We start from the raw sequence: 18,411 nt of genomic DNA on the forward strand, positions 1-18,411 counted from the left end.
TCTGTTACTAAAACAATAGCTAGGATAAATCAAGCTAAAAAGAATAGAGGTTTATTTTGGAGAGTTTTGAAGGTTTCAGTCCATGATCAATTGGCCCTGTTGCTTTGGACCTGGGGCTGCAAATCATGACAAGAGCTTATGCCAGAGGAGGCCTGTCCAACTCATGACCAGGAATGAGAGAGGGGAAGAGGTACCTGCTAAGATACTAATATTCCCTTCAAGGGCACACTCACAGTGATAAAACTTCCCCCAATAGGTCCCACCTCTTAAAAGTTTCCACCACTTTCCAATAGCACCAACCTGAGGACCAAACCTGGAATACACAGGTTCTTTTGGGGATCTGAACTGTAGGAACTCCTGAGCCAAATTTCCTTTTATTCTAATGGAAAGGTCAGTGAGAGAGGGTAGATGCAGCCCTCATGTCCTTGATAGGAAGACATTATCATGAGCATTGAAACACAGGGACAATTAAGGGTTTTTAAATAATCTGTATGCTTATAATTCAGTAAAAGAATCGTGAGGTCATTTATTTAGGAATTTATTTTCTATTTTCTAATAAAAGCCTACTTACTTGCCTGTGTTAGCATTATTCTGCTTTTTTGGATCTTTGAAACCTTCCGAGGTCTTCATCAGTGGTACTACATTCCTGAAGCTGTTTGATGTTTACCATCCACCTGATGAAGATCATAGCTCAATATTTGTCCTTAGGAAGGTATGGGATAGGATTCAGTACACTCGATGGACGTTTTTCAGCAGTTTTAATACAGGACCTATGGATCACTTCATTTTGCCATAATATGGTTGCGAAGAGAAAATAAGCATTTGAGAATTTTCTGCTATGGATACCTCACATTTCTTTTATGTTGTTTTAGGATCATTGATTAAAACTAAAATATTTGGCCCAAGAAAATCCTTTTGTTTTCTTACAAGAGAGAACTTGCATCTACTTTGAAGTTTTAATTTTTCCTGGGTCATCATGTCTGACTCTCTGGGTCCTTCAGGACTGTTTCAAGCTTTGTGTGGGCTGATGGCCGGGATGGGATTTGACTCTTAGAGAATCAACCTATGGGAAATTTCAAAAGACAGCTCATGTAATTCCTTAAGTGCTTTGCTAACTGGTCCCTTCTGTTTGTGGGAGACACTCCCAACAATGGGCAGAGGAAGAGTACCCAACTTTCTTTTGACACAAAAAATCATTTGTATCTATATATTATTTGTAGATCCAATTGGGCATGCAAACAATTTTAGAATGTAAAATTTTGAGCTATTTGTAAGTTCATCAAATAGAAGAGACTCATTTCTAAACGCCTGGCATTTTGTGCATATTAAAAACTGTTAACCAAAGGACAGATATGGTATGGTTTCATTTATGAGGTATATAGGATAGACAAATTCACAGAGGCAGAGAACAGGAGAGAGGTTACTAGGGGATGGGAGAAAGAGAGAACAGAGTTAAGATTTAATGGCTGCAGAGTTATTGTTGGGGATGGTTAAAAATGGATCATGGTGTGGGTACATGGAATTGTGAATGCACACTTAAAATGGTATTCACAGGTGTATTTTATCACAATGGAAACCCTTAACTTTAGATAGATAAATAAATAAGTGTACGTATATATGCATGCATACGTGGATATTTGTAATAAACCACTAATTCTTCAAAGTTATAAAAAAATTTTTCTTTGTGGAAGTTACAGGAAAAAATCTTTATTTTTAAACATGGAGTACTTGTCTGAAATACTTTACAGACATTTTTTCTATAGACTTCAGATTGATTTTGTCTCTTTAATTCATTGTAGAATACTAGGTTAGGTAGAAAAGTAAAGGTACACTAATTTTGTCTCAGGATTATTTGTTTTGTAAAAATCTTCATGAATTTTGCATGGCACATCACTCAAGGTAGAAACTCAATTTGTTGTTGTTAGGATTATTATTATGCTGTAGTGCTGGGGTGTCAAGTATGATAGGCAAGTGCTCTACCACTGAGCTACACCTGTAGCCCAAGACTCATCTTGATAAAACTCAGAAAGTATTTCACTATTAGGGCTTATTTATTTGCTAGTAAGTCAGTGATCCCCTTTTTATCTTTGTGGGACAAGGTTGTATGCAGCGCTGGATGAGTCTCAGATGTTGGGAGACAATCTTGAAGTCTATTTCTCAAATTGAAGTGCTTTTGGGAGAAATTTCTTATCATTTTTGCAGTGTTGGCCTTAAGGGATTTGTAAATTATCTAATCTCATTTATCTGACTTCCCTCAACTATAATTTAATGTGAATTTTCTTTTCATGTAGGCTGATAAGAAGCAGCAATGTGAATAGTTGTGATTTCCTTCCACAAACTTGCCCTTAAGTTATAATAAAAGGTCAGAGAAGAGATGAAAAACATTTTTTTTGTGTCAGTCATCATCCATTTATGACTTAAAAAACCAACCTCCATGAAAAACAAGGAAGCAGCTTAAATGTAAAAACAAATCTATCTCAGATGTATAGCCAATGGCCTATAAATTAAAAGGGTCGCACTTGAAGACCTGGGCATGAAAATAACCTCAGTTAATGGAAGCTTGTTACCACCACTGCCTTTGAACATCATTCTTGAAGTGCTAGCTCATGCCAACAGTGGGGAACTGAGCAGGTGAATGTGTTGGAAGGAAAAGGGAAATCGTGTGATTTGTGGATGATAAAATTGTTTGCCTTGAAATCCCGGAGAGTGAACTAAAACTCAGCTAGTAAGAGCTCAGTTACAATTGGAGATCAAATTAATTTACTAAAATCAATGTGTTTATTTACATCTCAATAATAAACTACTGTAAAAATATAGGGAAGTCAGATTCCATTCATAATATGAAAAGCAACTGATAAAATGCCTTAAATGGATATTAAAAGGAAAATTCCTTATACCAGTGAAATTTAGTAGTGTCTATTCAAGCAGAGGAAATGCGGCACAACAAAGCAAATGAGTGCCTCCAGAGTCAGGCAGCACCCAGAACCAGAGCAGGTTCTGAGAAATCCACCTACCACTGTGATCTGACAGCATTTATACAAAAATAGAAGTGTGTCATCAAAAACAAGTGAATTGGCTAAGCTTAATCAACCAGATAGATGCAGCTTGGCTGGTTGCAGTTTAATTAGTTAATTGGCTATAGGACGTCCTGCAACCAACCACAGCTCAGTAACTGATATTAAATTTGTTATTGGGTTTGTCTGTTGGTGCTTAGTACAGTTGCCCTGTTCAAATCCATCCCCCATTCTGACTTTATTGAAAACAATGTTTTGTATAAAGTAGTCACTCAAGTATTTTTTGAGTAGACCAAAAATTTAATAAGATACATGCCGGGTCCTGTGTTTAGAGGATTTAGATGCTTTTAATGAGTAGGAATACATTATGTATTCTTAGATGGGAAAGACTCTATTAAGATATCATTTTCCTTATGATTATAAATGTGTGTAGTCCCAATTTAACTTACAGGTTTTTTTCTTCTCAAGGAGGATGAGAGAAATTGATTTTTTAATGAGTGAAGGATGCACTGCCCTATAGGTGTTGAAATTATGTAGTTAAAAGATCAGACATGAGGGCCTTGGGTTCCATCTCCAACACCAACGCCACACCCATACGCAAACCAAGATTAGACATACTGTAGGACAGATGCCAGCACAGCAGGATGGAAAGACAAGGAATGCACTTGTTTGGGTGGTTCCATGTGTAATGGGAGTGACTTTCCTTTCCTGGGCACACTTCTGTGAGGAAGGCAGAGAGGACAACCCCACTTGTCCCGGGATCTTAACAGAAGTGGGGAGAAGCCCATGAGCAGCTTGGGAAGTGTGAGATGTGAGTGGGACTGGGGCCCTGGGACTCGCAGGAGCAGCTAGGCTGCCTTGCTTCTCTTCTGATGACATGGGCTGGCACTCCAGAGACTCGGAGACACTGAGAGAAGTGACTGCTGCCCAAAGCTTGAGGGGTGGGTGGACAGAAGAACCTCCTGAAAGCAGATGGAGGGCTGTGGCAATGGGACGCTCGGAAAGGATGTGCCTTGTTTGAAGGACTAAAGGACATGAGATCACAGTGGCAGGAAGTGGACTAAATGGGGAACAGGTGTCAGGTCCCAGGGGGCCTGGGGTTCAGCTTAGTATCTGGACCCTGTGCTAAAGGGAGAAGGGAATCATAACTGGATTTGAAACAGGCAATGACATGCATCCAGCTGCAGCATGTGGTAGCAGTACTATGACTGACAGGCTAACTTGGCCTCCTGTTTGAAGCCCACAGCCCCTGTAATACAGGAGTTCCTCACCCTGCTGGCTGTTTGCCACACTGTCGTTCCTGAGAAGGATGGAGATGAAATCATCTATCAGGCCTCTTCCCCAGGTGAGTGCCCTGGGTGAATGTGCCCTGCTGGCTCCTGTCCTCGAGATGGGTGTTTGCAATTATTTGTAACAGATGTGGTGATGTAGCTTGCCCCACAGAGACCCTGCTGTTTAGCTCTGGCCTCTTCAACATTTTCAGATCATGACTATTATCATGACTACAGGTATTACAACTCAAGAGAGCGGGTGCTGAGCTCTCCTGATTGCCATTGCACTTTGAGTGCCAGGGAAGATCAGGGCCATCTTGTATTTCCTAGTAAAAGTTATGGAACTGGACAAAACTCTCAAGAGAGAACAGGGCTGGTTTTTTTTGCTCATCTTCCCTTCCTTGTGGATTTTCCAACCATTGAGGAAGGTATATATTGGAGCAGTTACTCTTTGCCCACTTCCTGGTGCTCTAAATCCCACAGAACTACAACTAAAACACGACTTTGCTCAGAGGAGATGTTTAGTCAGTGGAAATATTAGTTATGTCCATTAGAGAGAACTTGATCCTAACCAAGAAAAGCAGGAGTGCAAATCACTCTTCTGGCGAATCGGCTTTAGGTCCACATCTTTCCATCCTACAGGAGTGCCCATTTCAGGTCCCTGGTGGTAGCAAAAGTGAGTGCTCCTATTCTGAATCCTTAACACCAGGCCTCCCTAACCACGGTGGGTAATTTGAAAAATGGTACTTCCCAGAACTCTCATGAAGGATTAGTCAGTATTTCACTGACTTCTTATTGACAGATGAAGCTGCTTTGGTGAAAGGAGCTAAGAAGCTGGGCTTTGTCTTCACAGCCAGAACCCCATACTCAGTCATCATAGAAGCGGTAAGGGACATACCCGTGCATGTTCCAGTTCACTGTTTTTAAGATTGTATACTTGAAATAGTATGTCTATGGTGAATCTCATGGCTAAGTTTCTGTTTTTATTTTGATGAAAAATTAGACTTGAAATGCTCAGTTGAAACACTGAAGTGGTTATGTGATTGTATTTGCTTATCCCCTTTATTTTGTATTGCAGTAATTTCCCCCTCTTCTTCTCGAGAAGTCTTTCATAAGTTATTTTGAAATTGTTTGCAGGAAAGAACTTCTCAAGTCGTCTCTCTGTTTTCTAGAAGTTGGGAAAGTAAGTTCAAGGCCTGGCTGTCCTTGAGGCAGACTTTACACCTCTCTGTAGCCCCAGTGCCTGAGAGTTCTTGCACAGTGGAGTCCCGAGTCCACTGGGCTTCCCTCTCCATAGCCGTGAGGGCTGCGAGTTAGAGGTTAACATCTCTTCTATCTATATGACTATTCCCTGAAGTCAAGGGGTTTATGTATTTTTTTTTCTGATTTGAATTTTCTTTCCTGTGGGTTGCAGAGGGAAATTTAGCAATAGGAAAAGCTTTTTACAAGTTGAGTATCCCTTTTCCAAAATGCTTGGGACCATAGTGTTTTGGATTTTGGATGTTTCAGATTTTGGAATATTTGCATATCATGATAATTTGAAATGAAACCCAAATCTGAACTTGAAATTTATGTTTCATATAGACCTTAATTCACACAGCCCGAGGTACTTTTGTATGACACCTGTGTTTTGACTGCAACCTGTCACATGAGGTCAGGTGTGGAATTTTCCATGGGTGATGTCATATTGGTGCTAAAAACATTTTCAATTTTGGAGCCCTTTGGATTTTGGAATTAGGGATGTTTGACATTTATCAAGAATAAGATCAGGTACGAACACTCTGGGTAAGCAACAGATAAAAATGATGGTCGGGACTGGCGAGGTGCTAGTGACATTAGTGATGACCAGAGAGAAGGGCTGTGCTACTCTCTGGATGTCACTGCCTTCCCTCGCTTCTGCCCATCCTTCAATTTGGGGGAAATCTCATGGATTATTATAGATTTTGGCTTAATGCATCCTTAAGTCCCAAGACTGCCTTAATGCACTTGAAGTTCACTTCCAAATAATATAATAAGTTGATATTGTTCCTGAGTTGGCAGTAGTTCATTTGTCTCTTTTATTTCTAAAATATCAAAATCTATAAAATACCCTATCTTATACAAAGTGCCTCTTTGGGGAGCATCTTCAGTTTCTTTTGGAGTATAGAGATCAGATCATGTTTATTTTTATTTTTTTTCTTTTAATCCACAGAGGGAATTTAGCTTACAGAAATGTGCAGTCATTAAAAGTGAAGTACTGATTGAATACAGAATTTCCTTTACAGTAACTTAAAATTAAACAAGGTCTTTCCCTTCAGTTTGAGAGAACTTTTAACCATAATTGTAGTATTTTCTGTTGTATGGGGACTCTTTCATGTTTCTTTCTGCATTGAGAAAACAGGATATGATGTGGTGGAGGGACATGGGAAGGGTGAATGGGAATAGGAATGCAGGTAGAACAGCTGCTTCTGCCTGTGTCACAGTGCCAGATAAGCATGGGCAGTAGAGAGCCTGTGGCATGGTTATCATAGATGCAGTGTTGGTATTCCTTTGTTGTTGTTATTATTATTATTTTAATTTTTGGTACAGAGGATTGAACCTAGGGGTGCTTAACCACTGAGCCATATCCCCAGCCCTTTTAACTTTTTATTTTGAGACAGGGTCTTACTCAGGGCCTCACTAAGTTGTTGAGGCTGGCCTTGAACTTGCGATCCTTTCGCCTCAGCCTTGTGAACCACTGGGATTACAGGAGTGTGCATCCTTTGTTATTTTACTGAGTTTTTTCCCTCTTGTTCTTTTTAGTTATACATGACAGTAGAGTCTATTTTGACATATTTATACAAACATGGAGGATATCTTATTCTAATTAGGACCCCAGTCTTGTGGATGTACACGATGTTCAGATTCACTGTGGCATATTCATATATATATATATATATATATATATATATGTGTGTGTGTGTGTGTGTGTGTGTGTGTGTGTGTGTGTGTGTGTCAGACTAAGGTTGCATTTCTGGGAATAAAAAGACTGCCTGATTAGTTAGGTCTTATAAACAATAATCATCTAAAAAATTCTATTCAACCATTAGTTCTGAGATATTTGTGAGCCTCAAATTCTCCAATTAGCAACCAGGTATTTACACAACATGTCCTTGCTGATCATCACTGTAACAGCTGAGCACATGGGTGGCATGTGGCAGTGGTTGGTGTTAACAGTGGTGCAGAAGAGGCAGTTCCTGGCAGGGAGACAGGATAGTGGGAGAGGGTGCCTTTGAGAATAGGAATCTGAGAGCACTGGGACAGGTTGAGGGGTCGGGGAACTGTGGATTTAGAGGGGTGAATGAAGACTAATGAAGGTTAGATTAAGGAGGTAATTAGAATATTTTAGGATATAGCAAGACAGGCTGAGAATTGTGGTAGGAAGATGGCGATTACTTAGTCATGGACTTGGAAATTTGTATGTTACTTCATTGACCATTTCCCTCAAGCCTAAGAAAAGAGTGTTGCCACTATTCACAAGAAATTCACTCACTTGGTGGCAGAAACTGGGTTCAAACTTACATCTGCTGGACTCCAAGGGTTACACTGTTTCTACTGTGATGTGTTGGGGGAATAGAAGATTAGATGAAAAAATTGAAAATGGCAGTAACAAAATCTGCCCTTTTTTAGATGGAAAAAATTGTGAATTCTAACTTGAAAGAATCCAAAGGAAAAAGGGTATTTGAGCTGGATGTGGTGGCACATGCCTATAATCTCAGTGGCTTGGGAGGCTGAGGCAGGAGGATCCCAAGTTCAAAGCTAGCCTTAGCAACTTAGTGAGGCCCTGAACAAGTCAGCAAGATCCTGTCTCTAAATAAAATATAAGAAATGGCTGGGGATGTGGCTCAGTTGTAAAGTGCCCCTTGGTTGTTCAATCACTAGTATCAAAACAGAAGAAGAAGAAGAAGAAGAAGAAAAAGAAAGAAAAAGGGTCTTTGATTAATTCCCTAAAACCAGGTACACACTAATAACCCCTTATCTGCAGGCTTAAATCTAAGAACACTGAAATTTTAAAGTTTTTCCCTAAGTTTTGGAAATAGTTGTTTGGCAGCAAAACCTATTCAGAACTGACATGAACTTATTTAGGGTCTTCACGACTCAGTATCAGTCATACATTTTGTAGCACAGAACATATGTGTTGTATGATAGGATGCTATCTCAGACCATGCTGCGGATGTTATGGTAAATGATCTAGGCACAGATTTTTATAAATGTGTAAAATCCTGAATTCAAAACTGGCCCCAAGGTGCTGTGCAGCTTGTCTTTTATCTTCATGACTTGGAAGTGGCTGCCCCAAGCCCATTGTGAAGCCTGTGAACTGCAGGATAATGAAGCTTCTTACCAGAAGAGGGAGCTATGACTCTGCCAGATTTCAGAGAAAACAGTGCAGATTGCAAAGGCTTTTTCAGGGGCTAGAGGATAGGGGAGTGTGTGTGTGTGTGTGTGTGTGTGTGAGAGAGAGATATAGAGAGAGATAGAGATAGATAGATAGATAGATAGATAGATATTGGGGGACAATTGCTTTGAGATTTTAATACTTTGCAGTTAAGAGCCTTTTTTTTTTTTTTCTGTAGATGGGAGAGGAAAAGACATTTGAAATCCTTCATGTCCTAGAATTTTCCAGGTATGTCTGTCTTTCATACACGTGAAATAAAATACTTTATATATATTTGACAACCTCATCTACGTTTGCATGATTGTATGGTATGCTATTTTAACTATTTGATGTGGCAAATATACCTCCATGAACCCTCTTCCTCATGGAATCTGCGAGTTTCATTAAAGAAAATGAAGCTGATTTTTTTTTTTTTTGCTTTATTTTTATCCAAAAGAAATGTTATGCTTCCGTGTCCTCCTTTTTCTTTAGCTTTCCCAAGCCTGGTATTCTTGCACCAGCAGCTGCAGACATGTCTGCGTGTTTAGAGCAAGTGAAGAGAGTGTTATTTTCATTGGCGTTTCACAGGTCCCATGAGGTCATACCTCTTGTTTCACTCCAGTACTCCTCCAGAGAGCTCAGAAACTGACAAATGGTGACAGATCAGATCAGATCAGATCAGTTCATCCCATCAGAGGCCTGGTCCAGGCAGGACCATTCTCCTGTACATATTCCAAAACATTCCTCCCCAGGGTAGCTTCTTTAAGACATAGGAATATTTTGTGGATTCTTTTGTTCACCTGGAACATTCATAGTTTGTTATGAGAAACCACATCTTTTTAAAATTGGCACATTATAATTGTACATAATAGTGGGCTTCATTACTACATATTCATATGTGCACACAATACAACAATATAGTTTGATCAATTTAGTAGCCATATCTTTTTTTTTTAAAAGAGAGAGAGAAATTTTCAATATTTATTTTTTAGTTTTTGGCGGACACAACATCTTTGTTTGTATGTGGTGTTGAGAATTGAACCCGGGCCGCACGCATGCCAAGCAAGCGCGCTACTGCTTGAGCCACATCCCCAGCCCAGTAGCCATATCTTAATGTTTGTTTCTTTCTCACTTTTTAATATTTAACTGTCAATACAAGAGCAAGGTTTTGTTGCTAATCTCAAAAGTGTATTTTCCTGTTCTTGAAATTGATGGGTTTTTCAATAATCTTTGGTAAATGATTTACAAATTATTTGCCCTGTTTTCTTTATAAGCTATTGGATAAAGTTTGATTTTTTTATAGAAAATATTTTCCAGGCCTAGTCTTTTGTTTTAGGATGTCTAGCTTGAATACTGGTGGGTCAGATATTGAATATGCAATGGGAGAGATGAAGGATGGCTCATGATAGTAGTAGTTCATGTAGATGTGTGTGTGGAGGTTGGGGATGTACAAGAAGTCTCTCTAGACATTTTTGTGCTCCTGGAAGTTTCTTGTTGGTAATGGTAAAGCTTTGTGGCTGCGTTAGCTAAGCCCAGCAGTTAATAGTAAGACAAGAGAAAAGAGGGTTAGATGAAAACAGGTAGATAGGGAAGGAGACATGAGGATCTATTTACTAGAGACTACAGGGGAGTAAGAGGAAACAGATCATTTGTGGTAATACTTGTGGTTCTGTTTCTTTTTAATGGACTCATCTTTTTCCTGATGCCACTTAATTGTGTAATACTCCTTTGGAGTAACTGGTGGTAATCTACTTTATATATTGAGAAACTTAAACACAAATTTGATAACTTTGCCAACAGTGCTCAACTTGTAAGTAGCTGTGAGAGAATATAGATCTAGGTCAGAAAGAAACTGTGAATCAGAAATGTGGGACATTTACAGAGCTGAGGAGATAAAGTCCCCATTTTTTGGAGCTTAGATTCCAGTGGGAATCACCGAGTGGAAAGGCTGCAGAAATGGGTATCTGGGGCCCAGTTGGGGAGTATTTCAGAGGGATGGAGTGTTAGCAAGGGCTTGGACCAGACTGTACAGGAAGGAGTGTGGTGAGTCTTGTGGGCTTGGAGCCTGGTAGGTTATGAGAGGGTTAGTGGGAGATGAGGCAAGACTGCCAGGGTGGGTAGAGAGAAGAAAGAAAAGGAATTTAGGCAATGGAAGTATTGAAGCTAAGTGAGTGGGGCTGGATCATGAGATGAGAGATGTGTAGGGAAGTATCCAGGCTTCAATGAGAAGAAGGGAGAGAAAGAGTACTGTAGTGTCAAATCAGGAGCATTCTACAAATTTGTAATTTCTTTGCATTTCTCTTAAAAAGAAGACACATGGAGAAACTTTTGAATTAAGTTGATCTATATTGAACCTTCCACTTGGCTATTTACTACGCTTACTTGATATTTTTGAACTGTAAAGTAGAAAAAGAATACTTTTAGAGAGTATTGTCAGAGACAGTTAGATGCACAGGATCCACGATCAAATTCTCCTTTTCTACCTCTCTTTCAAATAGCAGTGCTAGTGAATTTTCTTGGCATGACAGGAATAGGTTTACATCCATTAGATTTAAATGAAAAGAGCAAGAGATATATAATGCAAGTCCTATTTTGAGGAAAAAGGCATGGAAAAATGGAGGTTGGTCAATTTTAGGGCTGCCAGCTTTTGTTTTGATTGGTGTTTAGTCATAGGACATAGGTCCTATAAAACAGGACAATGACAATCTTTTTTTTTTTTTTTTTTTTTAATTCTTAACAGTGACAGAAAAAGAATGTCTGTAATCGTCCGAACTCCATCAGGACAACTTCGACTCTACTGTAAAGGGGCTGTAAGTATTGCTGGTAAGGGTCTCAGATAGTGCATACTTGGTGGCCACTTAGTTAGTTGTGGCTTCTCACTGCTCTCCTCCTGATTTCTTGATTGCTTGCCCAGAGTTGAGAAACTCTTTTAGGTAAAGAACTTGACATAGTAGTAAAAGGTTGCTAAAGCGAATATGCTTCAAGGAGATGTTGCAAAAATGGCAAGTGAAAAGCTTGCGTTTAGCAGTAGTTGGTTTCAGAAATAGCAACTCAATGAGTGTACCATGCAAACATTCAATTCCAGTTTCACCACCATCATTTTGTGATTCTCTGAATATCATTTGTGTGATCTGTGAGAATCTTCAAGTACTCTGTCATATATTGGTTTTCTAGCATCTAGTCTTCTTAACCACTGTATTTTATTCATCATAGAGTGCTATGTAGGTACAGGGGCAGTGTCCATATCTGGCCACATTTTTATTGTTCCTTTTGGTCAGGTTCATAGATCAGTTTTTTTTTGTTCTGTCTCCCTTCCAGTAACCAGACTCAAAGGTGTTATCTCTAAGGAAAGATGTTATTGCTTTGAGTTTTATTTGTAAAACTACACCCTGATAAATGGTGGTCTTGTGGGTTGTGGGAAAGAATTGTTATGCTTATTTTTTAAAAACTATGTTGAGAATATGATACTATACTAGGATTAGTGGTCTGTTGAAAATTTTTTATTATTTTTTTTACCAACTGTGGGGCAAAAGGTGATTTTTATTTAAGTACACTATAACTAGAGCTCTTTAAGGATGAGTAATGCATGGTACTTCTGAAGGCATTATATCTGGAACCATAAAAGAATTCTGCTTTTATAGAGCAGCAGTTTAAGTTAAGGTCTTTGAGGCTATGTCCTTACAAAATATTCATTTTGGTTGTGGGGAGTTACTGGAGATTGAACCCAGGGTGCTCTACCAATACACCTCTAGCCCTTTTTACTTATTTATTTATTTTGAGACAGGGTCTCACTAAATTACATGAGGATGACTGAACTTTCAGTCTTCCTGCCTCATCCTTCTAAGTCACTGATATTACAGGGCATGTCCCTGGCTATATGATATTCTTTTTAAACTTTGTTTATTTTTCTGCTGTTGTATTCTTAGTACCCCAGCAAGTTCTTGGTCAATATGAGTTGGCAGGGAGGAAGGTATAAATACACAATAGTGTAAATATGAAAATGCTGCAAAGATTTATTTTCTTTTTATAGAATTTAATTCTTCCAAAACACTCCCCCAAACCAAACTAGTTTTAAAATAATGCATGCTGAGACTATATGCAATGAATAATATAGTTGATGGATTATTATGGTATTCAGGTCAGATGAGCTATGTCCAACCACGTGTTTCCCAGAACTGGGTTTAGTGCTTTGTGGGTCGTGCTTTCCCTGGTTAGGAGCATCTCTGTTGTCAGCAAGTAAGGTTGTACTTGGGTAACAGGCTGTGCATCGTTTCCATTTTTTAAAGGTATTACAGGCTGAGCGTCCCTCATCTGAAAACCCTGAATCGAAAATACTCTTATATCTAAAACTTTTTGAGCACTGATATGACACAAGTGGAAAATACCACACCTGACCTCATATCATGAGTCACAGACAAAACACAGGCACAGTAAAAGTACTGTATACAATTACCTTCAGGCTGTATGCGGTAAGGTGTGTATGTGTGGACACAAGTAAATTTCATCTTTAGAGTTGGGTCTCTTCCCTGAGATATCTCATGTATACACAAACATTCCAAAATCCCAAATTCAAAATACTTCCAGTCTCAAGCCTTTGGGATCTTAATCTATATACACTTTAGGATGTGAGTTTTGCAGATGTGTGTAAAAGTAGGTACTCTTATATCCTTGATTAGTCTCCTGGCTCCTAGGGTCCTCCATAATGTATTTTTGTTTGACTTTGAAGATACATAACAGATTTTGGTTTTTTTTGACTCATCCATACCCAACATTTCCCCCCAAAGCTCATGCCCAAGCCCGGCCAAGAACTTTATTCTTACTTGCCCACTCAAGTATTTTTGTGCACATTAGATAAACACTAATAAAACCCAGCCATGTTTAGCATGTTGACTGAAAGACTTCCTGAACAAGAGTTGGCCAGTCACAATGAATGTTTCCCTATTTTATAGGATAATGTCATTTTTGAAAGACTTTCAGAAGACTCAGAATACATGGAAGAAACATTATGCCATCTGGAGTATTTTGCCACAGAAGGTAAGCAAAATTTGGAAATGTTATTTTTTTACTACTGAAGCGGTACTCTAAAGCATTCGTGGCTGATGCTTGGATAAGCAGTCATATTCCAAACAGATGTCTTTTTTTGAGCAGTACTTGGCTTGCTTTACAGGAGGAGATTCTTTAGGTGCCTACCCCTGCCCTCTCATCTCCACATTCTGTGCCTATGGCAGCAACCAAATAAGTGGCAAAGTCCAAATTCAATTCTCTGCCAACTCGTAACTAACAGTATAGCAGGAGACACAGGCTAACTCACCTGTAGGATGGTCTTGTAGTTAGTCCCTTTTGAGGAAAACTCATGTGCTTCTTTCTCTGTCCTCTTCTTATACTTATGGCACTGGCTTATCCATAACTTCAGGGAATAATTCACTGAAACCTTTTTTTTTTTTTTTTTTAAATGAGACAGAGTCTTGCTAAGTTGCTGAGACTGGCCTCGAACTTGCAATTCTCCTGCCTCAGCCTCCCAAGTCTCTAGGCTTATAGACATATGCCCCACTTCACAAAGTTAGAAATGATTCTATAACCAACACACATACTGCAACCTAGGATAGTTATTTTAGCCAGTTTCCTGCCTCTTTGCTTGCTGATTCCTGCCTCTGGAACATGGATCATATACAGCTCCTGTGTCCCTCTGCTGTGGATAATCCATTCTTATTACTTCTTATGCACTCAAACTTATTGAATAGATGGTTTGCATTACAGTATAATAAAGTAGTTTTTAAATTTCTCTTTGAAGATATGCAGATTTTTTAATTTGATTGGTTGTAAAAGAAGCTGATTTCTTTTATTTGGGAGGGCATGCTTATGTAAAAGGAAGTCACATGATGTCCCCTAGCAGATAAAAGACCCTTCTTGAGGTCTTCACCAGAGGCTGTTTTGCAGGCTTGCGGACTCTCTGTGTGGCCTATGCTGATCTCTCGGAGGATGATTATGAGGAGTGGCTGGAAGTCTATAAGGAAGCAAGCATCATATTGAAAGACAGAGCTCAGCGATTAGAAGAGTGTTACGAGATCATTGAAAAGGTAACCACATAGAGAACGGTCTTCATTTACCCAATGAAGGACTTAACTACTGTTGAACAAAGTCTTTGAAGCAGGAATCTTTTGCTATATTGTGATTTTTTTTTCTTGTGTTTTAACCAACTGACAGCTTTTAATACTTTTTCGTTTAAGAAGCAAAAGTAACATTTAGTTTTCATGGGTAAACTCAAAGGCCTAGCCACCTCAGCTAAGTATTAGTGATATCTTAAGAAATACCAGGTCAAAAATAGTATTAATGACTTTCTGGGTTTGCCTAACATGAGGTTTAATGGATTAGCTCAACCTCTTGAGTTACATGAGCAATCACAATGCTCTCTAGGCTGGTTATATGTTGTAAATGTGAACACATTTCACACTTCTTTGTTTTAATAACATCTATACTTTATTGTTTCTACTCCATGCTCATGACTTTAATTTTTTGTTGTTGCTTGTTTGTTTTTTTAGTTTATCCTAAGATATTAGATAATTTTTCTACTTATTTGGATTCACTTGGGAGCTAAGTTTCAACATTTTCTATGTTTGAGCAACCATTTGGGCCATCCATTTTTCAGTTTCTGTGGCTTCGAAGGCATCACCTCTACTTTTTTTGTTCCTTTGTTGGTTTTAAAATTTTCCTTTGCTGTTTTATACTCAGCTTTTGAGTTTTATATTAAGCTGTTTACATTAAATTATTTTGTGGAATCTGAGTAGGACTAGAACTGAATTCAAGTGTTCATTTGCCCTGGTGTACTGGTACAAAAAATGAACAAAATCTGAGCTGAATTAACTTCAACAAGGTTTACTAGAGCAGGAAAGAGTTCTAGCACAGAGCAGCACTACCAGAAGAGGATGGTTCAAAATGGACTACTCCATCCTATGTGTAGGTTGTATTTTTCGCCAGAGGAAAGGAAATGACATACAAGATCAATCTGAGTGGCAGCATTTGGCAGTTGTCATTTGCTTTATATGATCATGTTTCAGCCCCTGATTGACTGGAGGTTCACCTTCTGTGATTGGCCGAGACTCAGTTGCTTGGTTATTAGGGTAATTTGCCTTTCATTATGTATTAAGGCTGTATTAGGCCAAGCTTTATCTAATCCAAACATGGAGAGAAGTTTAGGTCAAACATAATTTAATACTAGAAATATCTAAAATTACTTTTAGAATCAGAAAAAGTGATTAAATAGGTTTCATGCCTCTATGGTATCAAACGTGGTAGATGTTCATGAGGTAGTAGACTTTCCATAGTCTGGTTGAGGTGCTATATTATGGAGAGACTCACCAGAGGCAAGTAAGTGGTGAACAGTAGATCATACAACCACACTCATACTCAGCGGGAGTTGATTCTTGAAGAGGACTATAGGGGACAGCAATCTTAAGATACTTTGATATTTTCTTCTCTAGCTGTTGAATTCTTAGTATTATAGGTTTCTTATTCTGGCACTTCCAACAAAGTATGCCATTTAGAATGGGTTCATCTCACATATTAAATAAAACATGATACTTGGCACAGGAGCAGAGTGAGAATAGAGAACCTGTGAACTGTTAGTGTCTTCAGGGCGACTCACCCATGTGCTTTGATGATTTCTTTTATAATGCCTATGTACCGAGAAAAAAATGATAAGTGCTGGTTGCCTGTGTTGGAAATACCCCACACCTATATATCAGTGATCTACAAATATGGGTTTAGTGTAAAGGATTTAAGTAACTGTCTCTGAACATTTAGGTTGCCTTTCTTTTGGCAGAGTTTTGTCACTAATGTTGCTCTTAAGCATGAAATAGTCTTTAATGAAGATGTTTTTCAACCTAGGATTTACTGTTACTTGGAGCCACAGCCATAGAAGATCGTCTTCAGGCCGGAGTTCCAGAGACCATAGCAACTCTGTTGAAGGCAGATATTAAAATATGGGTATTGACAGGAGACAAACAAGAAACTGCAATTAATATAGGTAATCAATTTTAAAAATAATTTTCCAATGCTGGTTTTTGGATTATGTTTTTTAGTGTTTTATAGACATGTCTAAGTGTTTCTTTAATGCATTGATGGGTGATTTTTTAAAATAGTTTTTAAAAATATTTATTTTTTTAGTTGTAGTTGGACACAATACCTTTATTCCACTCATTTATTTTTATGTGGTGCTGGGGATCCAGCCCAGGGCTCTGCACGTGTTAGGTGAGTGCTCTACTGTTGAGCCAAAATCCCAGCCCCAGTGGATGATGTTTTCTAGAACTCTTTGTTTGCTGGGCCAGGGAAAGTTTACCCAAATCCAGTGTTTTTAGGTGCACTATCTACTTATTATAAACATTTAAACTATTATAGCTTTCTGAAAAAATCAAACATACTCATATAGTTGAAAACTTTGAATTTCTTATTTCTTCACAAAATTTTAGACTGAGAGAGGTGGGTGTGGTGGTGCATGCTTGTAATTCCAGTAACTCAGGCTAAGACAGGAGGACCTAAACTTAGCCCTTGTCTCAAAATAAAAAATTAAGAGGGTTGTGGATGTAACTCAGTGGTAGAGTACCTCTCCCCGAGTTCCATCCCTAGCTCCTTAAAAAAGACAAAAACAAAAACACTAAGAGAACATGTTTTCACTAGATTTAAATATGCATTATTTTTATAATTATGACCAATTTTAAAGATTTTAACAGTCATTGGGTTTTTCTGGGTGCATTACAACTTTCTTTTCCCCATTTTGACTGGCATCCTCCTTGCTTGGTGAGCAACACAGAGATGAAAGTTGAAGACAGGTGGGTTAAGTCAGAATAACTTTGTTAAAGAAGCACATTTTAAATTTGAAAAGAAGTTGAAGGGCTGGGGATGTGGCTCAAGTGGTAGTGCGCTCGCCTGGCATGCGTGCGGCACGGGTTTGATCCTCAGCACCACATACAAACAAAGATGTTGTGTCCGCTGAAAACTAAAAAATAAATATTAAAATTCTCTCTCTCTCTCTTTTCTCTCTCTTTAAAAAAAGAAGTTGAAGCTACTAGTTTCTTAAAAATTTAATTTTGATTATGTGAAATATATTTAAGTTATCTGATTATTTGGCCACCATTATGGTATAATAAGACCTGGTACATATGTGATAAAATAAATACATAATGATTATGTAACTTACACTGTCTTCATGGAAACAGATTGTATGTCATTGCTTAGTTTAGGAAAAAAAATTACTGAAACCTGTGAATGTATATAACTGTAGTCCTTTACAGAGTAGTCTCCTTGGAATATTATCAACTTAATCCAGTTGTGACTCTTTCCTTAAAACCTGCTCTTTAGAATCAGAGTTCTCTCTCTCTCTCTCTCATAACCTTGTTTGTACACAATACCTGCCCTCTGGGATGAGTTTCATTTTTTTGTTTGTTCAAATAGATGTGTTATTTAATCATATCTTATGAAGGATCTTGCTAATAAAATGCAATTTAGGTTAGTAGACAACTGAAGTTAAGGTCACAAGAGAGTGATATGAAATTTATAAACAAACAATCTTAGAAGCATCAGCTATAGACTTTATTCATGAGTTTGTGCTGGTTGTCATTCAAATGCATAATTTTGGACAAGAGCATGATAGTATTTCAGTACAGACCCATTGTTGCTACTAGAAAATACTTACTTGATGATGTGTCAGTAACATTTTCATAAGTGAAGGATGATGTAT

General features: G+C 38.4%; 1 protein-coding gene across 2 annotated transcripts in view; it reads left to right on the plus strand.

The window, feature by feature from the left end:
• LOC143411875 (phospholipid-transporting ATPase IB) overlaps window positions 1-18,411 on the plus strand; it is a 606,876-nt gene that overhangs the window by 184,547 nt on the left and 403,918 nt on the right. For both annotated transcript variants that reach the window (XM_076872750.2, XM_076872751.2), the window contains exons 17-23: window positions 4,254-4,359; window positions 5,088-5,170; window positions 8,878-8,927; window positions 11,419-11,488; window positions 13,628-13,712; window positions 14,616-14,755; window positions 16,563-16,701. In XM_076872750.2, the coding sequence (XP_076728865.2) occupies window positions 4,254-4,359; window positions 5,088-5,170; window positions 8,878-8,927; window positions 11,419-11,488; window positions 13,628-13,712; window positions 14,616-14,755; window positions 16,563-16,701 (673 nt within the window). The remainder of the gene's footprint in view (window positions 1-4,253; window positions 4,360-5,087; window positions 5,171-8,877; window positions 8,928-11,418; window positions 11,489-13,627; window positions 13,713-14,615; window positions 14,756-16,562; window positions 16,702-18,411) is intronic.

The sequence above is a fragment of the Callospermophilus lateralis genome, chromosome 12 (assembly GCF_048772815.1).
Source record: "Callospermophilus lateralis isolate mCalLat2 chromosome 12, mCalLat2.hap1, whole genome shotgun sequence".
Taxonomy (NCBI): Eukaryota; Metazoa; Chordata; class Mammalia; order Rodentia; family Sciuridae; genus Callospermophilus; species Callospermophilus lateralis.